Source organism: Panthera uncia, assembly GCF_023721935.1.
Source record: "Panthera uncia isolate 11264 chromosome A3 unlocalized genomic scaffold, Puncia_PCG_1.0 HiC_scaffold_11, whole genome shotgun sequence".
Taxonomy (NCBI): Eukaryota; Metazoa; Chordata; class Mammalia; order Carnivora; family Felidae; genus Panthera; species Panthera uncia.
In genome coordinates, this window is record NW_026057578.1 from 83,824,429 (window position 1) to 83,851,607 (window position 27,179).

The 27,179-nt window shown below is 39.8% G+C and overlaps 1 protein-coding gene across 1 annotated transcript; it reads left to right on the top strand.

The window, feature by feature from the left end:
- Positions 1-1,375: 1,375 nt before the first annotated feature.
- Positions 1,376-7,677, top strand: GKN1 (gastrokine 1). The gene is made up of 6 exons (XM_049649845.1): positions 1,376-1,462; positions 4,136-4,189; positions 4,477-4,656; positions 5,610-5,720; positions 6,630-6,777; positions 7,425-7,677. Exons 1-6 carry the CDS (start codon positions 1,376-1,378, stop codon positions 7,514-7,516), a joined length of 672 nt encoding a protein of 223 aa, XP_049505802.1. The 3' UTR covers positions 7,517-7,677.
- The last annotated feature ends 19,502 nt before the right edge of the window (positions 7,678-27,179 follow it).

Consider the following 27,179-nt stretch of genomic DNA (forward strand, 5'->3'; position numbering starts at 1 on the left):
GGCAGCACAACTTGTTGTTTCCCTAACGAAGGTACCCCCCAGGGATACTAACAGGTGTTAGGAAAAATAAATCAATAAAAAAGAAAAACAACCAGGTTCTATGGTCCATTAAGTTTAGGGGAATCTGAATGAAACAACATGACATAGATTTCTCCCCTAAAGATTTCACAGCACATTTGATGTATCAATGTAAATTGTCAATCTCTTAGGAGGGGCATTATTGGACTTTGAACACTACCTATCTATCTATCATCTACCTATCTATCTATCTATGTTACTATCTGTCTATTTCATGGAGTATCCTCCACATCAGCATTTCACAGACCTACTGGAAAAAAATGTCAACCTTGAATCTTTGGTAAGGTATGCCATGCAAAAATTGTACTAGAGTGTACCCATATACCAAAGTGAGCTGGGCTTGAAGCCACCATGCTGTCCCCTCTTTGACTTTGCAGTGATGTGGCAGTTCCTGAGGCAGATGAAAATCTCTTCACATATGTCTTCACATATGCTTACTGATCTTTTGCAGCTAAAGAATAAGTTTGAAAGAAATTAGTGGACACATTAAAAAACAAAATCTAACCACAGCAATACTAATCCACTTACCTTTTCAAACAGGTGTTGCTAGTGAATCAAGATTTTTAACTATGTAACCCCATCCTAAGGTTCCAGTCCACACAGAAGAGGACAATCATGAACTCAAGAAGGCTTTCAAAGAGGAAACTTATTAATCAGTGATGACTGAAATACAGTTTTCCTCTTTAGCAAGTTGCTTTACTAGGTTCAGTGTATCAGAGAAGGTAGAAAAAAATAAAAACTTTAATTCAACCCCGAGACTGTTTTGAGCATTTCCTTGCTAGCCCAAGTGACAGTTTCTACTCTATGCTTCTGATGAAAACATTTTTTAATCATTTTAACATAATTTCTGAAAAGCAAGTTTTCTATAAGTGAATAAAAGAACAGAGATTGCTTTCATAGCTCCAGGAAAAAAAAGGAAGGTCCCCCTGAGATATGGGGAAGGTGTGTTGGGAGCAGTGGTATTTAAGCTGGGCTTTGATGAGTGAAAGGAAGTTTATTAACTAAAGAAAGCCAAGGGGGTAGCTCTCCAAGGTGGGAGAACAGCATGTGCAAAAGCATAGAGGCATTAAACATCCTGAATATTCCAGCAATAGTGGGAACTCTGGTGTAGCTGGAATATAGGAGTATAGCATGGAGCGATACAGCTGGGGGAGGGGCTTTGGAAACATTATTAGGGACATTCTATGCCATTCCAATGAGTATCATGTCCATCTCGCAGGCTGCCAGTGAACATTTCTAAGCTTCGTAGAGTCATGTTTATTTATATATGTACTTTAGAGAGATAACTTTAGGGAAAATGGAGACGAATGTGCTGGAGTATGAGAGACTGGTGACCAGAGTGATTCATCACACAACTATTATAGAAGTTCTGGTGAAGGAAGCTGTAGGCAAGACCAGAGTTGAGAGGCAAATCTGGGACCAAATGACATGGTTTAGCACCTGACTGGATGTGGTGGTCAGAAGAAATTGCTGAAGACAGCCCCCAGGTTTCCTGGCTGGAAGTACGGTACTCTCTGTGTACTATGTGTGGTACATGGAACCACTGAGAGAGCTCAAGATTGCAGAAAAGGGTGTAAGTTTGCTGGGAGTAGCTAGTAGAACATAGTTTGCTTAAGCAAAACCATCAGATGGGTTCGCATAAAGGTAAAGGTACAAAGAGGAAACCATTCCCACATCCTTATAGGAGCTATCTGCAAGGCCCAGCGTGCCCACAATTTCTCATCTGCAGTCTTGTTTGATTTTAGGAATTATTCTTCTCCTGAATCTGAGTGATCCCAATACATAAAATGTCCACACCCACAGCTTCAGTTGACCCAGAGGCTATCATTAATCATATTGAGTTTGTGGTGATATCTTCAACTTCAACCAATGATGAGTCAGCTCAGCTCCATGTCAAAATGCCTTGCTGACCAAGGAGATATTCCCAAAGGCTTCCTGGTATGCTGGATCATGGCACAGATATGGAAGCTGGAGAAAGATAAATCTTTGACCCCACCTAGTCACACCTAGTTTGAGTAAAGCTGGTTAAGTACAAATATGAGAAGGGCTCTCATCTGAGTTCATACCTGCCTTCTTCTCCACTCCATTGTTTTGGTGAAGCCAAGATGAAGCTCACAGTGAGTAGATTTTTCCTTTTGAATTCATTATCTGATGGCTAGAGACTGTTAATATTCTGAGCTAAGTGGGTCTGCTTCTTATGACAATCTCACCATAATGGAAAATTTATTTTGAAAAAAAAAACCTCCTTTCTTTTCATTGAGTTGTGGCAAGTAAAAACATCTCTGAGGGCAGCCATAGTTATACTGGGAGCAGACAGCTCTGTGAGCATCGTATACCATGCTATCTTAATAAAATTACCTTTCAGTTCTCCTTGTTCAGGTCTGGTCATAAAGCAAGCAGTCCCTAAGTCCTAGAAAATATCTAATCTTTCCCCACATTGCTGAATACCTCTTTTGACCAAACTCCTGAACATGTTCAGGCAAGATAAAAGCTCATTATCAAATTAGACGGGTGAGAGACTTATTGTCACATTCTCTGCTGTGAAACAGAGGTCCAAGTGAGAAAGATTTGCTTGAACCCTGTCCATAGTCATTTACCCATGAAAAATACCTGAAGCGTGAAGCTAGTACAGTTTCTCACCTATGGCTCCAGATAAAAAGCTAAGAGTGGAGTAGGTACACCGTGAAATTCCACCAAAGGAACTGGTGGTGCTGTGTGTCACTTATAACAAGATGCAGAGGGGCTAGAAACCCGATGAATATTTTCATGTTTCAACATACTAAACACTATGTTACAGCAGTGTCTGCTTCGTAGTGGAGTTGCAAATGTAACATAATTATCTAGAATTTAGTTCTAATAACAGCAAGGTCAAAAAATTAAGAAAAAAAAAAAGTTCCCAACCCGGGTCAGATCTGGTTTCTCTCCTGGTTCTGCTGTGAACAAGGGGTACAATCTTAGCTGATACAACCCTGGCCACGTTACTGAACATCTGAAGCTCAGTTTCCTCATATGTGAATGGATTGTTATGTACTAGAGGATCTCTAAAATTTCCCCCATCTCTCACTGTTTAGGAGACTAATTTTTACCTCCTTCTTAAGCTATCAGGAGAAAAATTAAGCAAATAAAAGAATTACCTTAAATCACTAGAGCAGATCTCAAACCATTTTGTCCCAGGTAAAGGAAATGAGAACAGGTACTCAGAATTGGGCACCTGCATAAAGCTCCGTGTTCCGACAACTAATGTCATGTACCCGATGACAAATGACTAACCTAGGTATCCCCGGACAGTTACTGACTGCCTTTCTGCTAATCACACTTGACAGCCGGACCTCTCCATCCTCGGTCTCTCAATAGCAGCAGCTAGCCTGCTTACCAATCCATTGCTTTAAAAAAATTGTTTTAGATAAAAAGAGTCTTTTTTTATTAGGAGGTCAATGAAGGAAGGAAAGTATCCCAGATCAAAGAGGAAAATTAAATCGTTTTCAGACTTAATTCTCAGAACGTATATCCATCTTCATATTGTATATGCTATTCATTTTCAAATGTACTTTTCAATGTACTGATACTACATCAGTTTTTTATAAGACCTACATTGACAATTATTATTTTTCTTTTTTTAAAAAAATGTTTATTTATTTGGAAAGAGAGAGAGAGTGGGTGTGAACAGGGGAGGGGCAGAGAGAGATGGAAAGGATCCCAAGCAGGCTCCGCACTGTCAGCACAGAGCCCGACATGCGGCTTGAACCCACAAACCGTGAAATCATGAGCTGAGCCGAAACCAAGAGTCAGATGCTTAACTGACTGAGCCACCCAGGTGCTCCTACATTAACAATTCTAAAACTATATACCACAATAACATGATTACTACAGTAATTAAGCTATAATCTTACATTATCATTAAAACTTTCTATGGTTGAAAAAAAATACAAGGTCAAAGAAGAAAGACAGATCGTTTGACAGAGTGGTAAAATCGGTATTTTTTATAAGCTTGGGTAGAGAAAGAAGAGGACATTGTTTTGCCATGCGATAGTAAACCAATGTTATTTATGATTCTTAGATTCTCTTTGCCGGACTTCTTGGAGTCTTCCTGACCCCAGCCCTTGCTTTCACTGTAAGTATTACACTTTTTATTTTTAAAAATTTTTTTTCAACGTTTTAATTTATTTTTGGGACAGAGAGAGACAGAGCATGAACGGGGGAGGGGCAGAGAGAGAGGGAGACACAGAATCGGAAGCAGGCTCCAGGCTCCGAGCCATCAGCCCAGAGCCTGACGCGGGGCTCGAACTCACGGACCGCGAGATCGTGACCTGGCTGAAGTCGGACGCTTAACCGACTGCGCCACCCAGGCGCCCCAGTATTACACTTTTTAAAGCGTATTATTAAAATGCATTTGCAAAGAAATGTGGTCTTAAATCACCGTCAATTTCTTGTAAATTTCAGGATATCAACATTGGCGGTGCCAGCAACAGTGGTACAAGTGGGCAGCAGTCAGTGAGTGTCAACAATGAACATAATGTGGCCAATATTGACAATAACAATGGATGGGACTCCTGGAACGCCCTCTGGGATTACAATACTGTAGGTAGCCAACATGCAATTTCCGTTCTTTACAAATATGATGTTTCTTTTTTTATAACAACAACAACAAAAATGTCTGCTAACCATAAAAGAATTTAAAATAAAATAATTTCTAACTGCACATAAGCATAGAGTTGTAAGTCAAAGTGCCTACTTTGGTCACCCAGTTTCACTACTAGATATAACACTATTAATGTTTCCCACAATCAGTTAAAATTCAAAGCAATGAATTAGGATCCACTATGCCCACAGAATTGTGGGGCTGTTAGACAAATACGAACAACCTTCTGCCTTCTCTCGAGATACCCTCAGTAATGAGGAAAAACCTGCACAATATTACTGCTCCCTATTTCAGTCTATCTTCAATTTCCTTCCAAAAAGCCAGAGATGGACATTTCACCTGTAACTCGAAAGAAAAAAACAAACAAAGGAAATGTAGGTGACAATATTAACTGGTAAGAGAAACATAAAACAAAAACCAAACAAAAACAACACTTGACTCTGGTTAGGAGACCCACCTCTGCAATCACCAGCTTTGTATGTAACAAATTTTGTACTTTTAATAAGCCCATTCTTTATTGTTTCAGTTTTATCCATGTGGTCAATTAGAAAACTAATCCCTGTCTTACCTGTCTCCTAGAAATGTTGTGAAGATCAAATGAGACTCAAATGTGATAGCAATTTGAAGTTTATTTCAGCAAAACGGACATATGTAGAATGACTCCATGTTAGAACTTGAAGAGAGAGCAACGAGTTAGACACTAGGTTCTTACAAACGTTAGCTATAGACATGATTGCAAAACAGGGCCAGATCTGATGTTCTTATCTAGGTTCATCCTTGAGTTCTATTTCCCTCTGCTGGTAAAACTGATGTCTGATAAAAAAAAAAAAACCAAAAAAAAAACAAACACCTCCTTGGAGAACCTACTTCCTCCTACCTTTTTCTTTAACAGAACTTTGCCGCGATCAGACTCTTTAAAAAGAAGGTATGCATTGTGCACAGAATGAACAAGGATGTCATGCCCTCTCTTCATACTCTTGATGCAATGGTCAAGGAAAAGAAGGTATATTTTAAAAGTCTTTTTGATTTTGTTCAAGGGAGGTCTTTTGGTTGCCAGTAAATAATGAGGTCACAGTCATTTCCTCTTGACCACAGTACGTTGTAACGTGCAGCACAAAAAGGGGAGAGGAACTAGTACTTTCCTGAGGAGAGGCAGCTGCCACCACACTCAGTGCTGTGGCTCACACCTGCCTTTACTGTTCAAGGAGCAAAGCTCTGCTCAAGCCAACGGGAGCTGCCTGCACTTCTCCACTTGGAGTTACACAAAGTTACACAAAAGTTGGGTTGGGGTTATTAGATTTAGAAATAAAAATAGAGGATACCCAGTTAAGTTTGAGTTCCAGATAAACAATGGATAAGTTTTTGTTTTTGGTTTTTTTTAGCATAAGTATATCCTATGCAATATTTAGGACATACTTACACTGAAAAAATGATTTGTTTATCTAAAGTTTAAATATAACTGAGTGTCCTTTGTTTTACCTGGCAACCCTAGTTGTGTGGGGACAGAAGATGCATTGCTCTTTAAAATGTTTGCTTGAGTTCATATTTCTGTAACTGACAGATAGGTACCTTTCACCAACACAGTAGAGAAGATAAACTCCATTCTCAGAATCTGATTATTATATAGCTCAATCCAAAAAATGCCAAATGACCAAATGAGGTCCAAGCTTCAGAATAAATTTAGCCTCAGATTTCTGCTTTTATGAGAAACTGAGGTTTCACACCAGCTAAATCTTTTGGGACACAGAAATTCTGAGATACACGGGGTTGGAGTTGGCTCTTCAACTCCAACAGTCATTTTGATTATGAGAAAACAGTAGCCAAGCAATACCCCGTATTGGCCTTGTACCCGTCCCTCATCAACAAACTACTGAGCTGGGCATTCATTCCCTCTTTTCCTTTCCACACTCAGCTTCAGGGTAAAGGACCAGGGGGACCACCTCCCACGAGTCTGATATACTCAATCAACCCTGAGAGAGTCAGTGATCTGGAAAAGTTAGGAAAACCCATCGCTGGCATGTGCAGAGGGATTCCAACATACACAGCTGATGAGATTGAAGGTAAGTAGGCTTTCTATGGTGCATTGTGAGTTATTGCTGCTGATATGGTCAGACTATTCTCGGGCATGTCTACAGAAGACACCGGTTACTTAGCACTTGCTCTGTGCTTTAAGTGTGTGAAATTATTAACTCCTGCCAGCAGTCTTATGTGATAGGTATTGTTATTCCCACTTTCTGGATGAGGAAACTGAGGCACAGGGATAGGTCACAAATCCTTTGTCTGGGTCAGTCCCACGCATTTTGGCGTGGGATTCTGTGCTCTTCACCATTTGGAAATACGACCTTTCAAGAGTGGATCTGGAGTTACCACAAAATATATTTAAAGTGTTGCATGAATTTCTCCGTGAAAAAAGAATGCTAATAGAATCTATTGACTTGTTATAGCTCATTCACTTAATTTCTGGGCCTTCAAAGAATAACTTGCACAAAAACAAAGTATCCACCTACTTAACCTAATGGCAACTTTCCAGATCTCTGAAGTGATTGATTTAATCTAAATAGATAGATGATAGATAGATGGATAGATAGATAGATCTTGAAATCTGTGCATAGCTAGTTTGGAAACTGTAACACCTCCCCCCCCCCCCAAAAGTCCTTGAAAAGACATTGATATCAGTTTCTTTTCTTTTTTTTTTTTTTTAAATCAGGGGCAAGCCTGTTCTTTTACTCAAAAGCATGCCTCCGTGCTGATATACTCTGGATTCTGAGAATTTCCTTATGTGGAGAATTGGAGGTGTAAAAAGAAAAAAAAAGTCACTTTGAATTTAATGATCGAATATTTTATGCAAAAAAAACCACATTGGGTTCTAAAGGTTTTTATCATGTCATTCTGAAATGTATTCTTCCAGTTATGTTTGGCTTCTTTAACTTTCAGTAAATCTACTCAGCACTAAATTCCTTATGATTTCTGTTTGGAATGCATAGGATCAAAAGTGCCATGTGGTGGTGGGTAGGCCGTCCAAGTGTATTAGACCCAACTGTTAGCCTATATTCAGGGCCTGTCCCTTATAAAGAACCCCTTCAGATGCTTTGGATACGACTAACCACGGTTCTGGGAATGAATCCAAGGCAATCTGACTGCTCTAAAAACTGTTCCACAGTTGATGTGCACAGTAACATTTCAGATCAGCAAGGGCAGAAATCCACTCACACAAGCTTACGCCAGAAAGGGAGGTTTACTGCAAGGATATTGGAGTATCTAAAATAATCTTAAGGCAAGAAAATCAAAGACACTGGAACCAGGAACCATATTGAGATCAAGACCCAAGTCTCCTCTCTCCTGGAAGCCACGTATTAGTTCTTCTCTGCTCCTCTTTAAATTCTGCTTCTCTCTCTTCAATAAACATTTTTTTTTTTTTAATATTCTTTAGGGGCGTCTGGGTGGCTCAGTCTGTTAAGCATTTGACTCTTGATTTTAGCTCAGGTCATGATCTCACAGTTCATGAGATCAAGAACCCAAGACAGGCTCTGCTCTACAGCACAGAGCCTGCTTGGGATTCTTTCTCTCTCAGCCCCTCCCCTGCTCTCTCTCTCTCTCTCTCTCACTCTCTCAAAATAAATAAATAAATAAATAAATAAACATTTAAATTCTGCTTCTCTCCTCTTTCCATCTCGCAGATGGCTCTTTCCTTACTCATGCCAGAAGATGGCTGAGCCAAAATGTTAGCCTCATCTCCCATATTTCTACCTTTCCAGCTCAAGAGGTAATGTCTTATTCTTTTGACTCTCAATTCCAATTTTCCTTGACCCTGTTAAGTTCAAGGGCCCACAGCCTCCACTCACTGGCCAGTACAAATACAGCAATGCAGTCTCCAGTGAAGGAAAAAGATCTCAGAGAAAAATAGTCTCCAAATATTGTATGTGACGGTATGAAACTACCATTCAGTAAAAAACAAACAAACAAACAAAACCCAAAAACTCCTACGCGTACTTTTTAAATCCTGATGCCACAAGAGGATAACTAATCCATTCTAATGTTTTCAGATGGGATACCCCTAAATAGCCATAACAACAACAACAAAAAAATGAGGACACTGATTCTCGTCATTTGTAAAAATGCAACATTTACCAGGCCTTATTGGAAAGCAATTACAATAATTTTCTTTATTTTGAGGCCATTTTATTGATGTTCACATGATGTGTACTACCAGAGCAGTAGAAATTTCAAAGTACCCTGAAGCCATGAAATGAGGACACCCATCAAAGATCAAGGCTTAGATACTGCCCTATCCCTGTGATCGAGAGACAAAGAAACCTGCGAGTCACAAACTGGATACAGTGCCATGTAACTGACTTTTGGGAGCTGATGAATCCCATGTTTCCTAGAATTGTCTAGTCACTATTTCAGGATAGGAAATTAAATTCACTAGGAAGATACAACAAATTCTAGATCATATACACCTCTCAGAATATATTACAGAAAAGTTATACAAATTACAGGAGAATTTAATAACCTTACTGTTCTAGTTAAAGATTTTAACACATATTTTTCAATGACTTACAGATAAAGCAGCTAAGGATATAAAAACATTCAACAAAATTAACCAGCTTATTTTATTTTTTTTATTTAAAAAAATTTTTTTAAATGTTTATTTATTTTTGAGACAGAGAGAGACAGAGCATGAACGGGGGAGGGTCAGAGAGAGGGAGACACAGAATCTGAAACAGGCTCCAGGCTCTGAGCTGTCAGCACAGAGCCCGACGCGGGGCTCGAACTCACGAACTGTGAGATCGTAACCTAAGCTGAAGTTGGACGCTTAACCGACTGAGCCACCCAGGCGCCCCAACAAGCTTATTTTAGTGAACATATGTATAACACTTCAGAATACATATTATTCTAAAGTACTTATGGGACATTTGCAAATACTGATCATATGCTAAGACAGAAGTCAGATCTCAAAAAATTTCAAATGATTGGCATTATGAAACACACATTTTTCTAACTTCAATTTCATTAAGAGAACAAATATTCCCTTCCAAATAAAACAAGATAGCTGCATTTGTTTTGAAATTAGGCAGCATATTTTTAAATAACAAATGAACAAAAGAAGAATTCATGATGAAAGTGGAATGCATTTGAAACTGTGCAATAAGGAAAGCAGTACGTAGCAAAACCTGAGTAGTGGCTACAGCAAAGGATAAAAGAAATATTATTGTCTGAAATGTTCTATTCATCAAAGAAGAAAAGCTAAAAATTGAGTCAAAAATTCAACTTTAAAAATGAGGAAAAGCATAAAATATCCAAAATAAGTAGGAAGAAAGAAGTATTATTGACAATATCAGAAGTTAATAAAATAGGAAAAAAATGTGCAATAGTAAGACTCAACAAACAAAGTCAAAACTTGGTTCTTTGGAAAGGCATAAAATTGACAAACTTTAGATAGAATTGACCATAAATAAAAATAAATAAGTGGAATCTAAACAAAAACAAAAACAGGAGCTCCTCGGTGACTTAGTTAAGTGTCCAACTCTTGATTTCGGCTCAGGTCAAGATCTCAGGGCTCGTGAGATCGGGCCCTGCATCCGGCTCTGTGCTGACAGCACTTAGGATTCTCTCACTGTCTCTCTCTGCCCCTCCCTCTCTTTCTCTCTCTTATAAATAAGTAAGTAAGTAAATAAATAAATAAATAAACATTTGAAAAAAGTAAAAAAAAAAAAAAAAGCTTAAAAAACAAAACCAAAAACAAATGGATAAACAAACAAAAAGCAGAATTAGATCTAGAGCTACAGAGAACAAACCGAAGGCTGCCAGAGGGGTCGGGGTAGGGAACTGGACAACACAGAAGGGGAGGGGGTGGCCCAGGCTTCCAGTTCCAGGATGAATAAGTCACAGGAATAAAAGGCACCGCGTCAGGAAGACAGTCAATGATACTGTAACAGCAACATAACAGGACAGAGGGTAGCTGCACTTGCGGTGAACAAAGCATAATGTACAAACTTGTCAAGCTGCTGAGTTACGCATCTGAAACTAATGTAACATTGTGTGTCAAGTACACTCCAATTTTTTAAATTAATTAATTAAAAAAAAGAAACACTAAAAAAAAGGAGATAATTCGCAAGCAATGCTAAAAAGAAAAAAAGGATACCGAGCTACAGATGCCATAGATTTAAAGATGTTCATAAAATGATATTGTGAACACCTTTATATCAATGAATTTGAAAGCTTAAGTTGAATTTCTTTTTTTTTTTTAATTTCTTTTTGTTTTACTGTTTATATTTGAAAGAGAGACAGAGAGCGAGCAAGGGAGGGGCAGAGAGACAGAAACAGAATCTGAAGCGGGCTCCAGGCTCTGAGCTGTCAGCACAGAGCCCGACGTGGGGCTCGAACTCACAAACCACAAGATCATGACCCGAGCCGAAGTCAGGCTCCCAACTGACTGAGCCACCCAGGTGCTCCCAAATTTCCTAAGAAATAACCTACCAAAGATCACCCAGGAAGAAATATAGAGCCTGAATAATTCTACAACCAGTAACGGAAATGGTTCAGAAGTTTAAAAACTTTACACAAGAAAATTCCAGACCGAGGTGGTTTTTATACTGAGATTTAACAAACATCGAAAATACAGATTATTCTAATCTTACATAACTATTCAAATGTATAGGTTGGGGAGGAGGGAAGAGCGGAGTACTCTCCAATGCATTTCAGGAGAATATGAGTAACTCAATTCCAAAACCTGACAAGGATTGTATGGGAAAAGAAAAATACAAGGCAATCTCTGTTATGAATACAGATTACAGATGCAAAATGCCTTAACAAACTGATAGCAAATGAACTGAGCAAAGTGTTGAAAAGATTGAATACAGCACGACTATGTTGGATTTTTCCTAGTAATGCAAATGGTCTGATACTAGGAAATTAATAACGTAATTTGCCACATTGAAAAATCAACAGACAACAATCTTATACCTCAATAGTAGCAAAAATAGTAATAAATAAACATAATAAAGTTAAATATTCATCATAATAAACAAGTATTCTCAGAAGACTTAGAATTAAAAGAAACTAATCTAAGATTATCTGAAAATAAAAACTACTGTATCATGTAAAACAATGAAAACATTCCTCTTAAGACAAGAAATAAGACAAATGCCCGTCATCAAAACTTCTAGAAACATTGTACTGAAAGTTAGTAAAGAAAAAAAAATTAAATATAAAGATTCGAAAGGAAGGAGGGAAGAAAAAAAAACTATCCTTATGCCCAAATGACATAGTTTTCTGTGTAAAAATACAAACAAATCTGTAGATAATTTATGGGAATCAGAGCATTTAGAAAGGTCCCTGCATACAAAATTGGCTATCAAATATGAGCTGCATTTCTATATATCAACAAACATATAGAAACTTTATTTTGTTTGGGTTTCTTTTTTAAATGCTTACTAATTTATTTTGAGAGAGAGAGAGCACACACGCACATACACAAGAGGGGAGGGAAGAAAAAGAGGGAGAGAGAGAATCCCAAGCAGGTTCTGTGCTATCAGCAGGGAGTCCGACATGGAACTCGATACCACAAATTGTGAGGTCATGACCTGAGCCAAAATCAAGAGTCAGATGACCAACCTAATGAGCCACCAGGCACCCCCAGAAACTTTATTTTGAAATAGTGTTTATATACCCGGAAAATATACGACAAAATTTGGAAAAAAATTACTTAATTTAAGTAATGTTTCTTAAGCAGTTTCTACATGCATAGCACTATTGCACACACTTGAAATCCATCAGCAAATAGAAATGCAAAGATCCTTGCCTCGTGTAGCTAATATTTTAGTTAAAGGAGGCAGAGATAAACAATCAATACAATTAAAATATAAATGAACAAATACATAAATGAACGGTGGGAAATTTGGTAGGATAGTATACTGTCCTACTATAGGCATGTAATACTATCCTACCAAATAGAAAATGACAAATACTAAGGGGAAAATGCAGAGCAGGGTAAGGGAAATCAAGAGTGACAGGAGGGAAGAGGCAGTTTGCAATTATTAACAGGTATGTAGGATAGGCGTCATTGAAAGGTGACATTTGAACAAAGACTGAAAGAGATTAAGCAGTTAGCCATGCCAATATTTCTGGGAAAAAAAAGCATTATGGGCAAAGGAAATAGTGCTACATGCTAAGACAGAAGTGTGTCTGGACAAATTAAAAGTACAGCGTGGAGGGCACCTGGGTGGTTCAATCAGTTAAGCATCTGACTTTGGCTCACTTCATGATCTCCCAGTTCATGAGTTCGAGTCCCATGTCAGGCTCTGTGCTAACAGCTCAGAGCCTGGAGCCTGCTTCAGATTCTGTGTCTCCCTTTCGCTCTGCCCCTCCTCTGCTCACACTCTGTCTCTTTCAAAAATAAAAAAAATTAAAAATAAATAAATAAGTAAATAAATAAAATAAAAGTACAGCATGGAAGTCAGTGTGGCTGAGGAAAATAAGTGAAACAGAGAGCAGAAGGAGATGAGAGCAAAGAGGCAATCGGGGACCAGATTGTGAGGAGTCCTGTAGGCCAGTGTTAGAACTTCAGGTATTATCCTGGGTAAAAGAGGGAGACACTGCAGGAATTTGAGCCAAGATAGGATATGATCTTACCAAGTAATATATTAAGCAAAATATGTGCTATACTGCTCTGGAAACTTTATTGAGAGACATTAATGTAGACTAAGTAAATGCAGAGAAACCATGGCTATGAATTAGAGGACGTGTTACTAAAAGAATGTGAGCTCTCCCTCAATCTATAGATTCAAAGCGATTCAAAACAAATTCCCAGCAGGCCAAGTGTGTGCATGTGTATGTGTGGACATAACAAGCTAAATTTATAATATGCATTCAAGATCAAGGGGCCAGTTGGAAGACAATTCTCCATGCATCCTTGATGGTTCTATACATCTTATGAGTAGAAGCACTGACTCCTCTTTGTTCTCAACTTTTTTTTGCAAGGATGTTTGTATGATAAGCAGTCTTGGAAAATAGTGATAGTGTCTCTTTGGAGAGCAAAAAGTAGGCATGTTTACTGCCTATTATAAAATATTTGAGTTCTATAAGCTTACACCCTACTATGTAATACACCCCACCGTGTGTGCAAGCTTCCCTCTGGGAAGCTCATGGACATGCACTGCCCTGTGAAGCTCATGGACAAGGAACCCTGACACAGACATGCTCCGGTGCAAACTACTTGCTGTGCCGTGGCTAACAAAGTCCTTTGTGTCTTAGCCAGGGGGCTCATGTCTTCTGTCGTCAACCACGAAACTGCAGCAGGCAACTTTACAGCTTTCAAGTAGGGTAAAATCTCAGACCCTTCTTGAAAGGGTCAAGAATAGCCAAATTACTGCCGTAGAACAACAAAATGGGTGAACTTGACCTACCATAATTATCATAAAGACATAGTAGTTAAGACAATGCAATGTGAGTACTGGGATATACAAATATATCAGTGGAATAAAATAGAAAGCCCGCAGATAGATCCACACATCTATAGGTGACTGAAATAGGATATAGACTGCCTTCCAAGTCTGTGGGGGAAAGATGGGCTTCTTCCATAAGTGATGTTAAAATAATTAGGTAGCCATATGGAATACAAAGAAATGGGAAAATACCACCACACACCCTGCCTTATACCATATATTTAAAAAACAATTTCATGTATGTTAAAAACCTAAATAGAGAAGGCAAAATAAAAAGCCTTAGAAGATAATATAGAACAATAACTTCAGGACTATTGACAGAGGGAAGGATTTGCTAAACTTTACAGAAAAAGCTCTAGCCATAAAGCAAAATATTAATAAATTTCTCTACATTAAAGATAAGAGTGTCCTTTTATCCATAGACACCAAAAATACAGCAGAAAGATAAGCCACAAACTAGTAGAGATATATGCAACACATAAAGTGGATAAAAGTTCATTTAAAAAATTTCATAAAGAATTCCTACATATCAACAAGAAAAAGATGAATAAGAAGTAGAAAAGTAGATACAGGTATGTTTCTAGAAGAGGAACCCTGGATGGCGAATCTAGACAGGAAGAGATATTAACTTCATTATTAATAAGAAAAATGCATATTTAAATCATAGCGATAGATCATGTTATACGCAACCTATTGGCAGTTGAAAAAGTCTAGTATCGGGTGTTGGAGCGGGGTACAGAGTAACAGTACATGGCCAGGGCAGGCATGAATTGGCATAACAATTCAACATTGTCCAATAACCTGAAGATATGAATTTCCTGTGATCCAACACTACCACTTTTAGGTATAGACCCCAAAGAAATTCTTGCCTATGGGCATCCAGAAACATGTACAAGAATGCTCATAGCAGCAGTGTTTGGAACAGCAAAAAAACTAGAAACAATCTGAATCTTTGCCAATAGAAGCATAGATAAATAAATTGTGATATGTTTACTTAGCAGAATACTAAACATCACTAAAAGAAAAGCAAATTAATCACAGCCATACACAACAACATGCATGACTCTCTGGAAAACAATGTTGAGCCTGCCAAGCAAATCCTATTTACATAAAGTTCAAAAACATGCGAAACTAAACAACACATATATTCTATTTTAGAAATACCTTAATATGCGGTAAAACTATGACTCAAAGCAAGGGAATGATAACACAGAGCTCGCTATAATTGTGCACCCCTGAGGGGGATGGAAGGGTCCATGGAGGGGCAAATGGAAGGCTTCCAAGGTAACGGTAATGCCGTCCCTCTCCCTCAAATTAGATCGAGGGGAGGGGTGTTCGTGGGTATGTGCTGTGTCATTATTCTTTATACTCGGCCTACATTCTTAAATAGTCTTATGCACTAACTCAAGACTTAAGGACAAGTTTTAAAAGTTAAAAGCACAAGAAGTAAGATAATGTTACGAAGACAAACAAGGGGTACACCTTTGGGGAAAGAACTGCCCTTTCTTTCCAACATAAAGCAGAGACCTCTCGCCTCTTGCTCAGCTCTGAGGCTTGTGGTTCCGAACACGCAGCCTTTGAGTCACGTCCCTGGAAGAGTCAAGTAAGCGAAAATGTGTTCACTCAGCACCAGGATGCCAAGAGGTCCGCGGAGAGAGGCCACCGTCCCTGTGCTGTGCTAGTGCCAAGCCTGCCCTCTGCAAGGCTCGAAATCGCTGCTTGGAAGCTTGTCACACAGGTTCCCATTTGCAGTTTTGTCTGCCTTATGGATAACCCAAGTGACTCATACCGAACTTTGGCTCGCCCTATGCGCCTCGGCCCACTGGGGTCAGGAAGAGATGTAGGGAGCATGCAGGGCTGGCTTGCAGGGTCTTCAGAAGTTTTAGTGACTTCATAACCCCAAGAGGCACCAGAGAGGAGCAGACAATATCCTGTTACAAGCCCTTGCCCATTATTAGAATATCTTTCTGGACCTCCTCCCAACTGCACTTCTGATGTAACTGAACAGTTTAAACCAAACCTCCGGCGACTGATCCTTCTAGAACATCAACGAATAAATTTTAACCTAAAGTCAAATTTTCCAAGGAACTTTCATATCAAGAGACACATACATCCATTAACTTATTTTTACACTCACCAGATATCCAAAATAACCAATCAAGAATATCAGGAAGTACAACCAAATTAGAGCGAACGTATGCCAAACCTTACAGTTAAATCACTGCTACCCAGATGTTCAAATTAGGCTTTCATCATCCTCTTTCCTGGTGTTGCTTTGGTCCACAAGATTCAAATCAGACAATAAAAATCATGGCTCGGCCCCCTTAACTAAGAGCATTATCAATAGCACACCCCATTTCAACTCTATGCCATTTATCTATCTATCTATCTAACAAGTATTATTGAGCACCTCCTATGTGATAGACTTTTCTAGGCATAGAGATAAACTATGGGGAGAAAGCAATTAAAGTGCCTGACTTCACAAAGTTTACATCCAGTGGTGAAGAGAAACAATAAATACATAAGTACACAATACGAATAATGATGAAAACTCTTAAGAAGGGAACAGAATAATATGAGGGAAGAAGAACCATCAACAGAAAGTTGAGATGGGGGAAGGTTGCTGTTTTGTACTAGACAGGCAGGTGTATAATAAAGAATTTGGCTGGCCCCTGTCCCAGTTTCCTGGGAGGTGTTTTTTAAGTGATTGAGCATCTTTGTTATTGGTAGTGGTCCTCTCAGGCCACACCTGATAATTTATCTTAATGATGTGACTCAGGACCAGAGCAAGTTATGCCAGAAAGATTAACTATGTGATTAGACAGTTGGGTCTATAAGTCACATGTTAACAGCCAGGAGGCTAGAGACTGAGTCACATGACCAGTGATTTAATTAATCATCCCTATATAATGAAACCCCAATAAAAACCAGGGACACCAAAACTCAGGTAATCTCCTCTGGTTGGCAATAGTCCACGTCAATGTCACGAGGGTGACAATTTTGACTATTGAGAAAAGCAAAGGTATTAACTCTACTGAGAAAGGACAAAGAAAGCTTCATGTTTGGGACCCTCCCAAAACTTGCCTTATGCATCTCCCTTTGGCTATTTCTGCTTTGCATCCCATTGTTATAATAAAACTGTTATAGTAATAATGCTTTGCTGAGTTCAGTTGTTCTAGTGAATTATTGAATCTGTAGGGGCAGTGGGAACTGCTAAATCTGTAGCCAGCTGGTCAGAAGTGAAAAATGACCCAGAGACTCTGGAACTCAGAACTTATATCCAAAGTGAAGTCATTCTTATAGAGATAATAAAATGTACAAATTTAACCATGTTGCTTTCTTTATTACATCATTTATATTCCATCTCTTCCCCCTCCCCTGCCAATTGTATTGGCTAGAACATTAGGAGAAATATAAAATACAAAACTAATAGCAGATATACTCAACTTATACCTCCATTTTTTTCACCATTAAACAGCATGCTAACAATCAGTCAGTCAAAGATGCATTGTTTTGTCTCATTTATGTAATATTTGTTAGATTGCCTTAACTTGGAAAAAAAGAAATTAATAAGATAACTCTAAAAAGTTTATATTTGGAATGAACTATCTTAAGTGATATAGGAGAATAAAACCTTGGTCAAATAGGAAAATGTTTTTATGATTTCAGCATCGTTAAAAAGTCTATTTCACAAAGCAAGATAAAACATGTAACTTAATCAGAAATGGGTCACAGCTTCTAATGAATTGTTCTTACGTAATTTGACTGGCCTGTTATGGGGCAAATAATGGCTCCCTGATCATATCTCAAAGTACCATACTTAAACCCCTCTTCCAACATTAGCAAAATTCCAATCTTTTTATCTCTATGGGGTCTTTCCCCTTCTGTGTCTTGACTGTGCTGGGGGTGTACTCACATTAAAGAGTTTTATTGGTTACTCTTACTTCTGCATGGAACCAGAGCCCCAGACATGCCCCACTGAGCCTAGAAGACTCTTCTATGGCTACTAGAACTTACTGAATTACAACCACCACTGTGCCCAAACAGGAGGTCTGGTTTGATGTGAAAATCTGGATACTCAAAAGAGGTGTCTTTGTCCGCTCTCACTTGCCACCCACAATGGAGTCAGTGCTCAAAGCTGATTCTTCTGAAACTTGTAACTGTCCAATGTGAGGCTAAGGCTGAACCTCCAGCTCTGCCAAGGTTTGGCTCCTGGTGTAGATTCCTGCTGAAGCTGCAATATAGTTCATCCAGATGACTTCTACAACCAAGTATGTGTCATCTAAACTTTGGGCTCTGCTCCAAACCAAAGAATTAGCTCTAGGGTTTCTTTATTAGTTCTTCGCTTCAGTTTTATAATTTATCAAATTGTGCTTTTCAAAATATTATTTGGTAATTCTTACTCCCCTTAAGTTTATTTTGTTCCTTTCCTAAATTGTTGAGTTGGCTACTGAATTTATTTTTGCCTTTCTTTTCTTGGTTAAAGAATACAAAAATTTACCATTATTAATTTCTTCCTATCTGTAATTTGACCTCCTTCCTTAATGTTTGATATATATTCTTGACATTATAGTTATTTATTCAAATAACCAATAATTGCATTTTTATTTCCTCATTGACAAAAAGACAGTATCTTGAATTCTCAGTTTTTTATATGTTATTTGTTCTTTAATTATTAATTTATAGTTTTATTTCATTGTGGTAAATGAATGTACCCTGTGAAATTTCTACTAACTGGAATTAAAAGAGTTTTTTTTTTTAAGCCTAGGCTATTAACAACTTTTGAAAACATTCCAGGAATGTTTCTTTTTTTCTTTGTTTTATATTTTATTTTAGAGACAGAAAGTACATGTGCAGGCACATGTGCAAGTGGGGTACAGGGGCAGAGGGAGAGGGAGAGAGAGAACCTAAGCAGGCTCCACACTCAGCAGGGAGCCTGACATGGGGCTCAAACCCATAACACTGAGATCATAACCTGAGCCACAATCAAGAGTCAGACGCTCAACTGACTGAGCCACCCAGGCTCAGGCACCCCCTTGAAAAAGAATGTGTGTCAGCTCCAAGATTCAGAGTAGAATGCAGAGTTATAGAAGGTGGATCCCTTGAACATGGTTTGACTCACTGACTTGCTTCTAATAAACAGAGCATGGAAAAAGAAAAAGAGTAACTTTACAGACACCACCTTAATTAACTAAGTGATCGTGGTCGACATCACCAGTCATGTTGATATCATGCACCCTCTGATATGATGTGTCTTTCACCAGTCTGGTATTCCTCCCCCAAATCCATAACCCCAGGACAATCATAAGAAAACATCAGACAAACCCAAACTAATGGACGTTTTGCAAAGCATCTGGTCGCACTCTTCAAAGTTGTCAAGGTCTTTGTATTCGTTTTTCAGAGCTGCCACAACAAATGTGGCTTAAAATAGCACGTATTCAATCTTTTATAATTTTGGAAGCCCAAAGTCTGAAATCAAAGTGTCAGCAGGGTCACCTCCTTCCAAAGGCCGTAGGAAGAATCCCTCCTGGCTTCTTCCAGCATCTGGTGCTCCTGGTATTGCTTGGCTTGTGTCTGCATCACTCCAATCCCAGCCTCTGTCTTCAGGTGGCTTTCTTCCTTCTGTTCCTATGTCTCAAATCTTCCTTTCCTTTCTCTTATCGGGACAGCAGTCATTGGACTTCAGGTCCACCCTAAATCCCAAATGATCTTATCCTAAGATCTTTAATTACATCTGTAAAGACTCTTTTTCCAAATAAGATCATATTCACAGGCATCAAGGGTTAGAGAGTGGCCATATCTTTTTGGAAGACCCAATTCACTCTACTCCAAGGAGTAGGAGAAACTGTGACAGATTGCAGGAGACTAAGGAGATAGATGAGTCAACGCAATGTGGGATCCTGGATTGGATCCGGGGACAGAAAAGGGACATTAATGGAAAAACTGGTGAAAGCTAAATAAACTCTGCTGGTTAATTAATAATATTATGGCAATGTTAGTTTCTTAAATTATTTAATGTCATCTTTTTAATATTGCCTAAACATCAATTTCATGCTTCTGATCATCATGTTCTCTGAAAGATGTTCATTTATATCAGAGGAAGCTAAGTGAAGGGTATATAGGAACTCTCTGTACTATCATCACACTCCTCTAAAAATCTAAAAGTATTTGGAAATAAAAATTTTTAAGTGATAATATTAGACTATTTTATTAAAAGATAAAGACTCAGATTTTGTTTAAAAATCCAGGTAGTGGGGCGCCCAGGTGGCTCAGTAGGTTAAGCATCCGACTTCAGCTCAGGTCACAATCTCGCAGTCTGTGAGTCCGAGCCCCGCGTCAGGCTCTGTGCTGACAGCTCAGAGCCTGGAGCCTGTTTCAGATTCTGTGTCTCCCTCTCTCTCTGACCCTCCCCCATTCATGCTCTGTTTCTCTCTGTCTCAAAAATAAATAAAAACGTAAAAAAAAAAAAATCCAGGTATTAGACAAGAAGAAACTAAAAGAAATACTGATACATGAAAAAAAATGGCAACAATATAAAAGTACATTTTAAATAATAAAGTTAGGGGGTTAATATTATTGTCAAAAAAGTACAATTTAGGGCAAAATCAGTAAATAAAATAACAGGAAGTCATTTATGATGCTAAAATATGCAATTCACATTGAAGACCTACCAATCGTAACATTTATTATACACCAAATTATGTAGATTCAAAGTATATAAAACAAACAAAAAACCCTGTTGGAAATGCTAATAGAAGTCAGCAAAACTACAAAAGAGGGGAGACCTTATCATACCTATCATTTTTGACAGATCAAATACCCAAAAAGAAAATACGAAAAACTTTAATATTTAGGTGTTTTCACCTGGACATGGAATCACCATGAAATGCAGACTCATATAAATATCTGCAACCAATAGTGGGAATAATATGAGCATTGGTGACATGATTATCCTCAAGTGGCAAACATTTCCTGATAGAATTCTAAACTAAGAAAGTACTGTCTTCCTTCAATTTACACCCCTTCCTGCAAGTTACAGTGCCAACTAAGTGATTACAAAGTATCTTTATGTTTAAAACAAGTAAGTATCCAGACTCAGAAAACCATAAACAATCACAAAGGACAAGTCTTCTCGGCATGTGCTATTAAGAACAACTGAATGGGGGCGCCTGGGTGACTCAGTTGGTTAAGTGTCTGACTTTGGCTCAGGTCATGATCTCTCAGTTTGTGAGTTTCAGCCCTGCATTGGGCTCTGTGCTGACAAGCTCAGAGCCTGGAGCCTCTTCAGATTCTGTGTCTCCCTCTCTCTCTGCCCGTCCCTTTCTCGTGTTCTGTCTCTCTCTCTCAAAAACAAACATTAAAAAAAAATCTTTTTAATGAAAATTTTAAAAAAAGAAAAAAATGAACTGAACGAGTTCGCAGAGCATCCCTCCAAATGACTTTAGTATGAATTTCCCCCAATTTAATTTTGACAAATAAAATTCCCCTACAATTTTCTTTTCTTCTTTTTTTTTTCCCTTAACTTTCTTCATATGTGTTACCTGTGAGTAGTAAGGAGGAAGCTCCAAAACACAGCCTTAGCATGGTTGGGATATTTCAGTTGGGCACAAGGTTTTCTTTTTATGTCTTACTGCTTGAAGTTACCTGGGTCTTCTAATTAATAGGATTCTCTAGTTAGGGGATCATTGAAGCAATCGACATACTTGTTTTCTTATCATACTTTACCTGGTTGACCTGAGTGTGAAACTCCATCGCACTCTGTATGTCTTTTACTCTTGAGAACTCTGAAATAGCTGGCAGAACCATGCTTTGCCCCAAAGCACCTGCTCTCAGCTCCATCCTCCGCCATTCTGAAAATGGCAGTTTTTGCATTGGGATAGAGATCTGGCCAGAGGCAGCCTTGGTTCTAGAAATGTCCACACTCCACCAGATGTTTTCTTTACTAGGCTTTGGTGGTAGTGCTGAAGTTAGCTTGGGCACTGGGCTCTTCCCTGCCTGGAATGGCAGTTTTCATTACAACTCTGTGGTTGAAATGTCTTGCAAGCCATCTGAGTGAAATGGAAACTAGGTTTGTTACTGTAGTCAGATGTTCTTGGGCCAGCATGGACCCATTCCTGAATCATTTTTATATTAGAGATTTGACTACATCTAAATATGCTCCTCATTACACCTTCACTTCCAGCCTCCTGGATTTGGATATTTCCTTATGTCCCATAAGTGCACTGTTTAGGCAATGTTTTCTTTTCTTTGCTGGAATCATGAATTGGTGGGTACTTCTCTCAGTCTGATCCTTTATCATACTACAGGTGACAACATCCTTCCGTCTTTTCTACTGCTAAAACCAACACTAGAGTTTGGAGGACTTGGGAAGGAGAGCCTTCATGGGGTTCCTGCAAGCATTTCTCGGATTAATGTCACAGCTAAGGAGACATTCAAGTATCAAATCCTCTAATGTAAATGTTATCATTTTCTTGAGGGGACTCCCAATGCTATGATTGGACTGAGGGGGTCTGGGTTCCTAATCCCTTCCAAGGACCCCAGTGGTCTGGAGGAGATTGATTGGCTTTCCCAAGGTCCATAGAGATAGATAGATAAGGTTTAGAAGTAACTCTTCTGTCTCTGAAACTCAATTTTTTGGATTATTTGGTCAGTTCAAAGGGAATCTGGAAGAGACAGGAGCCAATATATGGCTTTCAATGCCACCTTGGACCAAGAGCTGAAGAGGAACCTGAGCCAATGTCAGATCCCACCAAGGCCTTGCCAAGGGGCTTTGAGGATGGCAAATGGCCAATGGGCCCAGAACCTAGGACAACCTGTGGTGACTCTGGAGCTGAGAGATGGGAGGGACAATTGTTGGAGCTGCTGATGTCTCTGTCTACAGGTCTTACCTGGCTTCAGTGGACAGTGACCATATTAGCATTGGCCTGAACAGACTGAGGCCAGATAACAATAGAGGTAAGCCCCAAATGCATTTAAAAAAATGTTTTAATGTAAAATAAGATAATTAAAAATCATCCTTCTGGATTCTTGATATCCATTAATACTTTTTTTCCAGAAATATACAGATTCACTCACCCACTGGCAGTTTGATGAAAGTTTTATTTCTCCATCCACGATGTCGTTTGCCCTTCATGGTGTTGGGTAGTTAAGGCAAGCATCATGATGCTTGAGTGGAAACTGAGCCCCCATGAGGTTAAAGGATCCATTCAGAACCAGGTAAAGTGATTTTTGTCACACACTTCGTCACATAACATCATTCACTGAGAGAGCAAGCATGAGATGTGGAAAAGAGAACTTTAATCTGCATACATGTTAAAAGCCACATCTTAGATGAAAGCCAGCTCCTCTGTTTATTCTCATTGTGTAGAGTATCAATGTTAGAGCTATAAATTCCCAATCACACACACACAGAGTTATTCTTTATGAGACCAACGCCTTCCCAGGGCGTTCTGAGTCTTTTAGTTAACCACACAAGGCAGTCAAATCAACAATGCTGTCTTTCATGCTTGAGCTCTGTAGATGGGCCCTCCCTCCTCAGCTGTTCATCTCTTCAGTGGAAATTCCTCAGGAAACAACAAAACTCAGTGCAGCATCCCCCCAAAACCACACACACCCCAAGATAAAAGTGCTCAGCAATCTTTAAGAACTTCCTAGGGAACCAATACAGAGAGGAGCCTTCCCACTCAGATCTCCTCCAGCTTCCCGCTACATGCCCACCAGGGCTGGGTAGGAGCTTGGTCACACTACCTTAGCCCATTTCCCGGAGTATCAGTGTAGCAGACAGTATGGGCTGCTAGATTAAGCCTAGCTGGATTTAAAAACTGATCGGGGCCTCAGGGGGAAAAAAAGGAGCTAATAATGCCTACTCTATTACTCAACAATGACAAACAACCACAGAATCTGAGTAGCATTCAATAATAAGCATTTATTTTCACCCATCTATGGTCAGCTAGCTGGGAATTGGCTGACCTGGGCTGGGCTGGGCTGAACATCTCTGCTTCGAGTTATGAGTCCAGCTGGCTCTCCAGTCTGTTCCACCTGTCTGCTCCAGCTGGAAGAGGCACCACCTCCCTGGGAGGAATTCTCATGGTAAGGACAAAAGCACCAGAGAGCATAGCCAACCATACTCTCAGAAACAATGCAAGCATATTTCAAACCCCTGTTTGCATGACATCTCCTATCTTTCCATGGGCCAAAGTAAGGCATATGACCAAGCCAAAAGTCAAGGAAGTACAGGGACGTACAAGCCCTGTGCTTTTGTACAGGGAGATAATCCCCTTTGTGCATTTCTCATGTGAGAAGCACTGAAAGGTTACATTGCAAAGAGCTTGGATCCAGGGCCCAGTGAAGAATTGGAGCTGAAAAAAATCAATCTGCCACACTATTTTTTAGGGCTGTTGAAAATGTCAAACGTAATAATGTATGCAAAGATGTTGTTGCATCCTGAGCATTTAATGACCATTTGTTTCATTCCATTCCATACATACGCTGTTACTCTCTGACTGAAGCTTATTCAGGCTGCAGTAGATGCCTGAAATCTGGCCTCCATCAGTTCCTGACGTCACTATTTGGGCATGTTTTTCCTTTCCTCAAAAAGTAGAGCTTAATTCTCACTTTTCAGATCTAAGGTGACCTTAATGACTTCCCTTAACCAACAGAGAGAATCAGAAGTAATGCTCTGAGAATTCTGAAGGTCACATATAAGAAGACTTCCCACCTTTGCCTGAGTCCCTTGGAATGCTCACTCTTGAGCCACTTTCTCAGAGAACCCAGTCACCAAGAAGCCCATGCCACCTGTGGAGGACACATGTACACCTGAGCTCCCAGCCGGCAGCCGTCATCATTTGCTAGTCTTATGAAGGGGCCATTTGGACATCCAGCCCAGTTGATCCTTTCAATGGCTGCAGCCCAGCTGATACCTTGCTGTGACCACATAGGAGACCCCAAATTAGAGGTGCCCAGCTGAGCCCAAGTCAACCCACATTGCTGTGAGCAATGATAATCAATTTCCATTAAAGTCATTACATTTTGTAGCAGTAGGTGACCAGAACGCTGGCCAATGCTAATATCTCCACTGGCCACTGAAGTCAGGTGAGACCATGGTGGACAGAGAACCTGACACTTGATAATCTTCCCTTTCATCTCTGACGCACCACAGTTCACTCCTCGTTCTGGTCCTGCCTCCTTTTTACAGGACTGCCAACGTTTTAGCACTAGCTCAGCTCCTTCCCCAGCCATTTTACTTCAAAGATAGCGACAGTGTCCACAATGTGCGAAGTAAACACGATTTGTTTGGCAGAACTCAGGGACAAGTGGACACACACAGGTTCAGTCCTCCCAGGAGCTGAAAGGGGACGGCTGTTGAGAGTTCTGTAAGCATGTACATTTCCCCGTCACTCCTCCTACAGGAAGACTCAGCCTCAGATGGACTGAACTGACCCTTAAGGCTTTTGACTCATAGACAGTCTTTGCCTTTGACCCCAAACATACTTACTGCCATATTCAAGAGGCACTCTGAGAAGCTGATTCTCCAGAATTCTACATTGACCTTTCCTGTTTGATATGAGCTCTGAGAAACACAGGCTGACTTATGCGCAGCCATACTGGGCTCCACGGAGTGTGTGACAGCACCAACAAGGCCCTGGTGGATCTGGCTGCCTCTCAGACTCCATGAGGCCTCACCCGTCAGACTAGGGGCAGGGGCGGGGGTGTCCACAGGAACCCATTGACATTCTTGGAACCTGATGCAATTAGAACGCTTACCTTCAAGGGGTTCTTCCCTGTTTGCTTGCTCTGTAGATCTGCTCTGCAGAGATGATTTTGCAGTAAAGAAAGCAGCAACCCCATGTTTGAATTCAAGGATGTTTGGCCCTGAGATAAGCCAAAAGAAGAAGCTTCTTCATCCACTTACCTAAACGCAATACAGTCATTTAAATGATTGAAAACATTTAGGTAGACTGTACAATGACGAGACAAAACCAATGTCCTGGCAGTAGAATAAAGAAATGTTAAAGTAAACACTCTGTTATGCCAAAGCACTGTGCTATAAATGGAATCCAGAAAGCAAGTTCCCAGGAACTCAAGTAGTGGATGAAAATTGCACAAAAAAGATTATCAGGTTTAAACTTAATCTTTCAAAACGTCTTCTGTTCCTCATCTTCCCTCTTACAGATTTGTCTGCATCCTGCACACCGTCTCAAAGGGTCACACAGTGGAAAGAGCATAGATGAAAAAGCACAGGCCTGCATCCCAGCTCTATTGCCTATGGGCTGCATAGATGTTTAGAGAAAGTTATTTGACCTCTCTGAGCCTCAGGTTTTCATTCATGAAATGAGGATCGTAATGTCGAAGTCATAGTTGTTATGAGTGTGACATGAAATACAACATCAGTGACCTCCTAGTAGAATTCCTGACATATACCAGTTCATTTCCTTGGCCCATGCTAACCTCTCCTTCTGTGCTCTGAAGGTCACCTTCCTCTTCATGCCAGCACTGCCTCTCTCCCCATTTCTCTCCCTGGTACTCTTTTTTCTCCTCCTTCTTCTACCTCTCTCTCTCCCTTCCTCTCTCCCTCTCCCTTCCTCTTTCCCTCCCCCTCCCTCTCTCTCCCTCTTTCTCTCTCCTTTCCTCTCTTCCTCTTTTCCTCTCTCTCCTCCCTTCCCTCTTTCCCTCTCTCTTCCTCTCCCTCTCTCCCCCACCCTCCCTTTCCCTCCTTCCCTCTCTTCCTCTCTTCCTCACTCTCCCGCCTCCCTCTCTCCTTCCCTTCATTTTTCTCCCTCCTACCCTCTCCCTCCCTCTTTTTCCCTTCTTTCCTCCCCTTCCCTCTCTCTCCCTCTTTCTCTCTCCCTCCCTCTCCCTCTCTCTCTCCCTCTAACCCTCAGCTTATACATTCCCTTCCTTCCTTCTCCAGTCCTGAATAGCAACTAAAGCAATCTTCAACTTAACAAAAAAATCACATAAATGAGCAAACACAAAATCTCCTTCAACCTTGCAGGAGCGTTTCTTTCCCCCTCCAC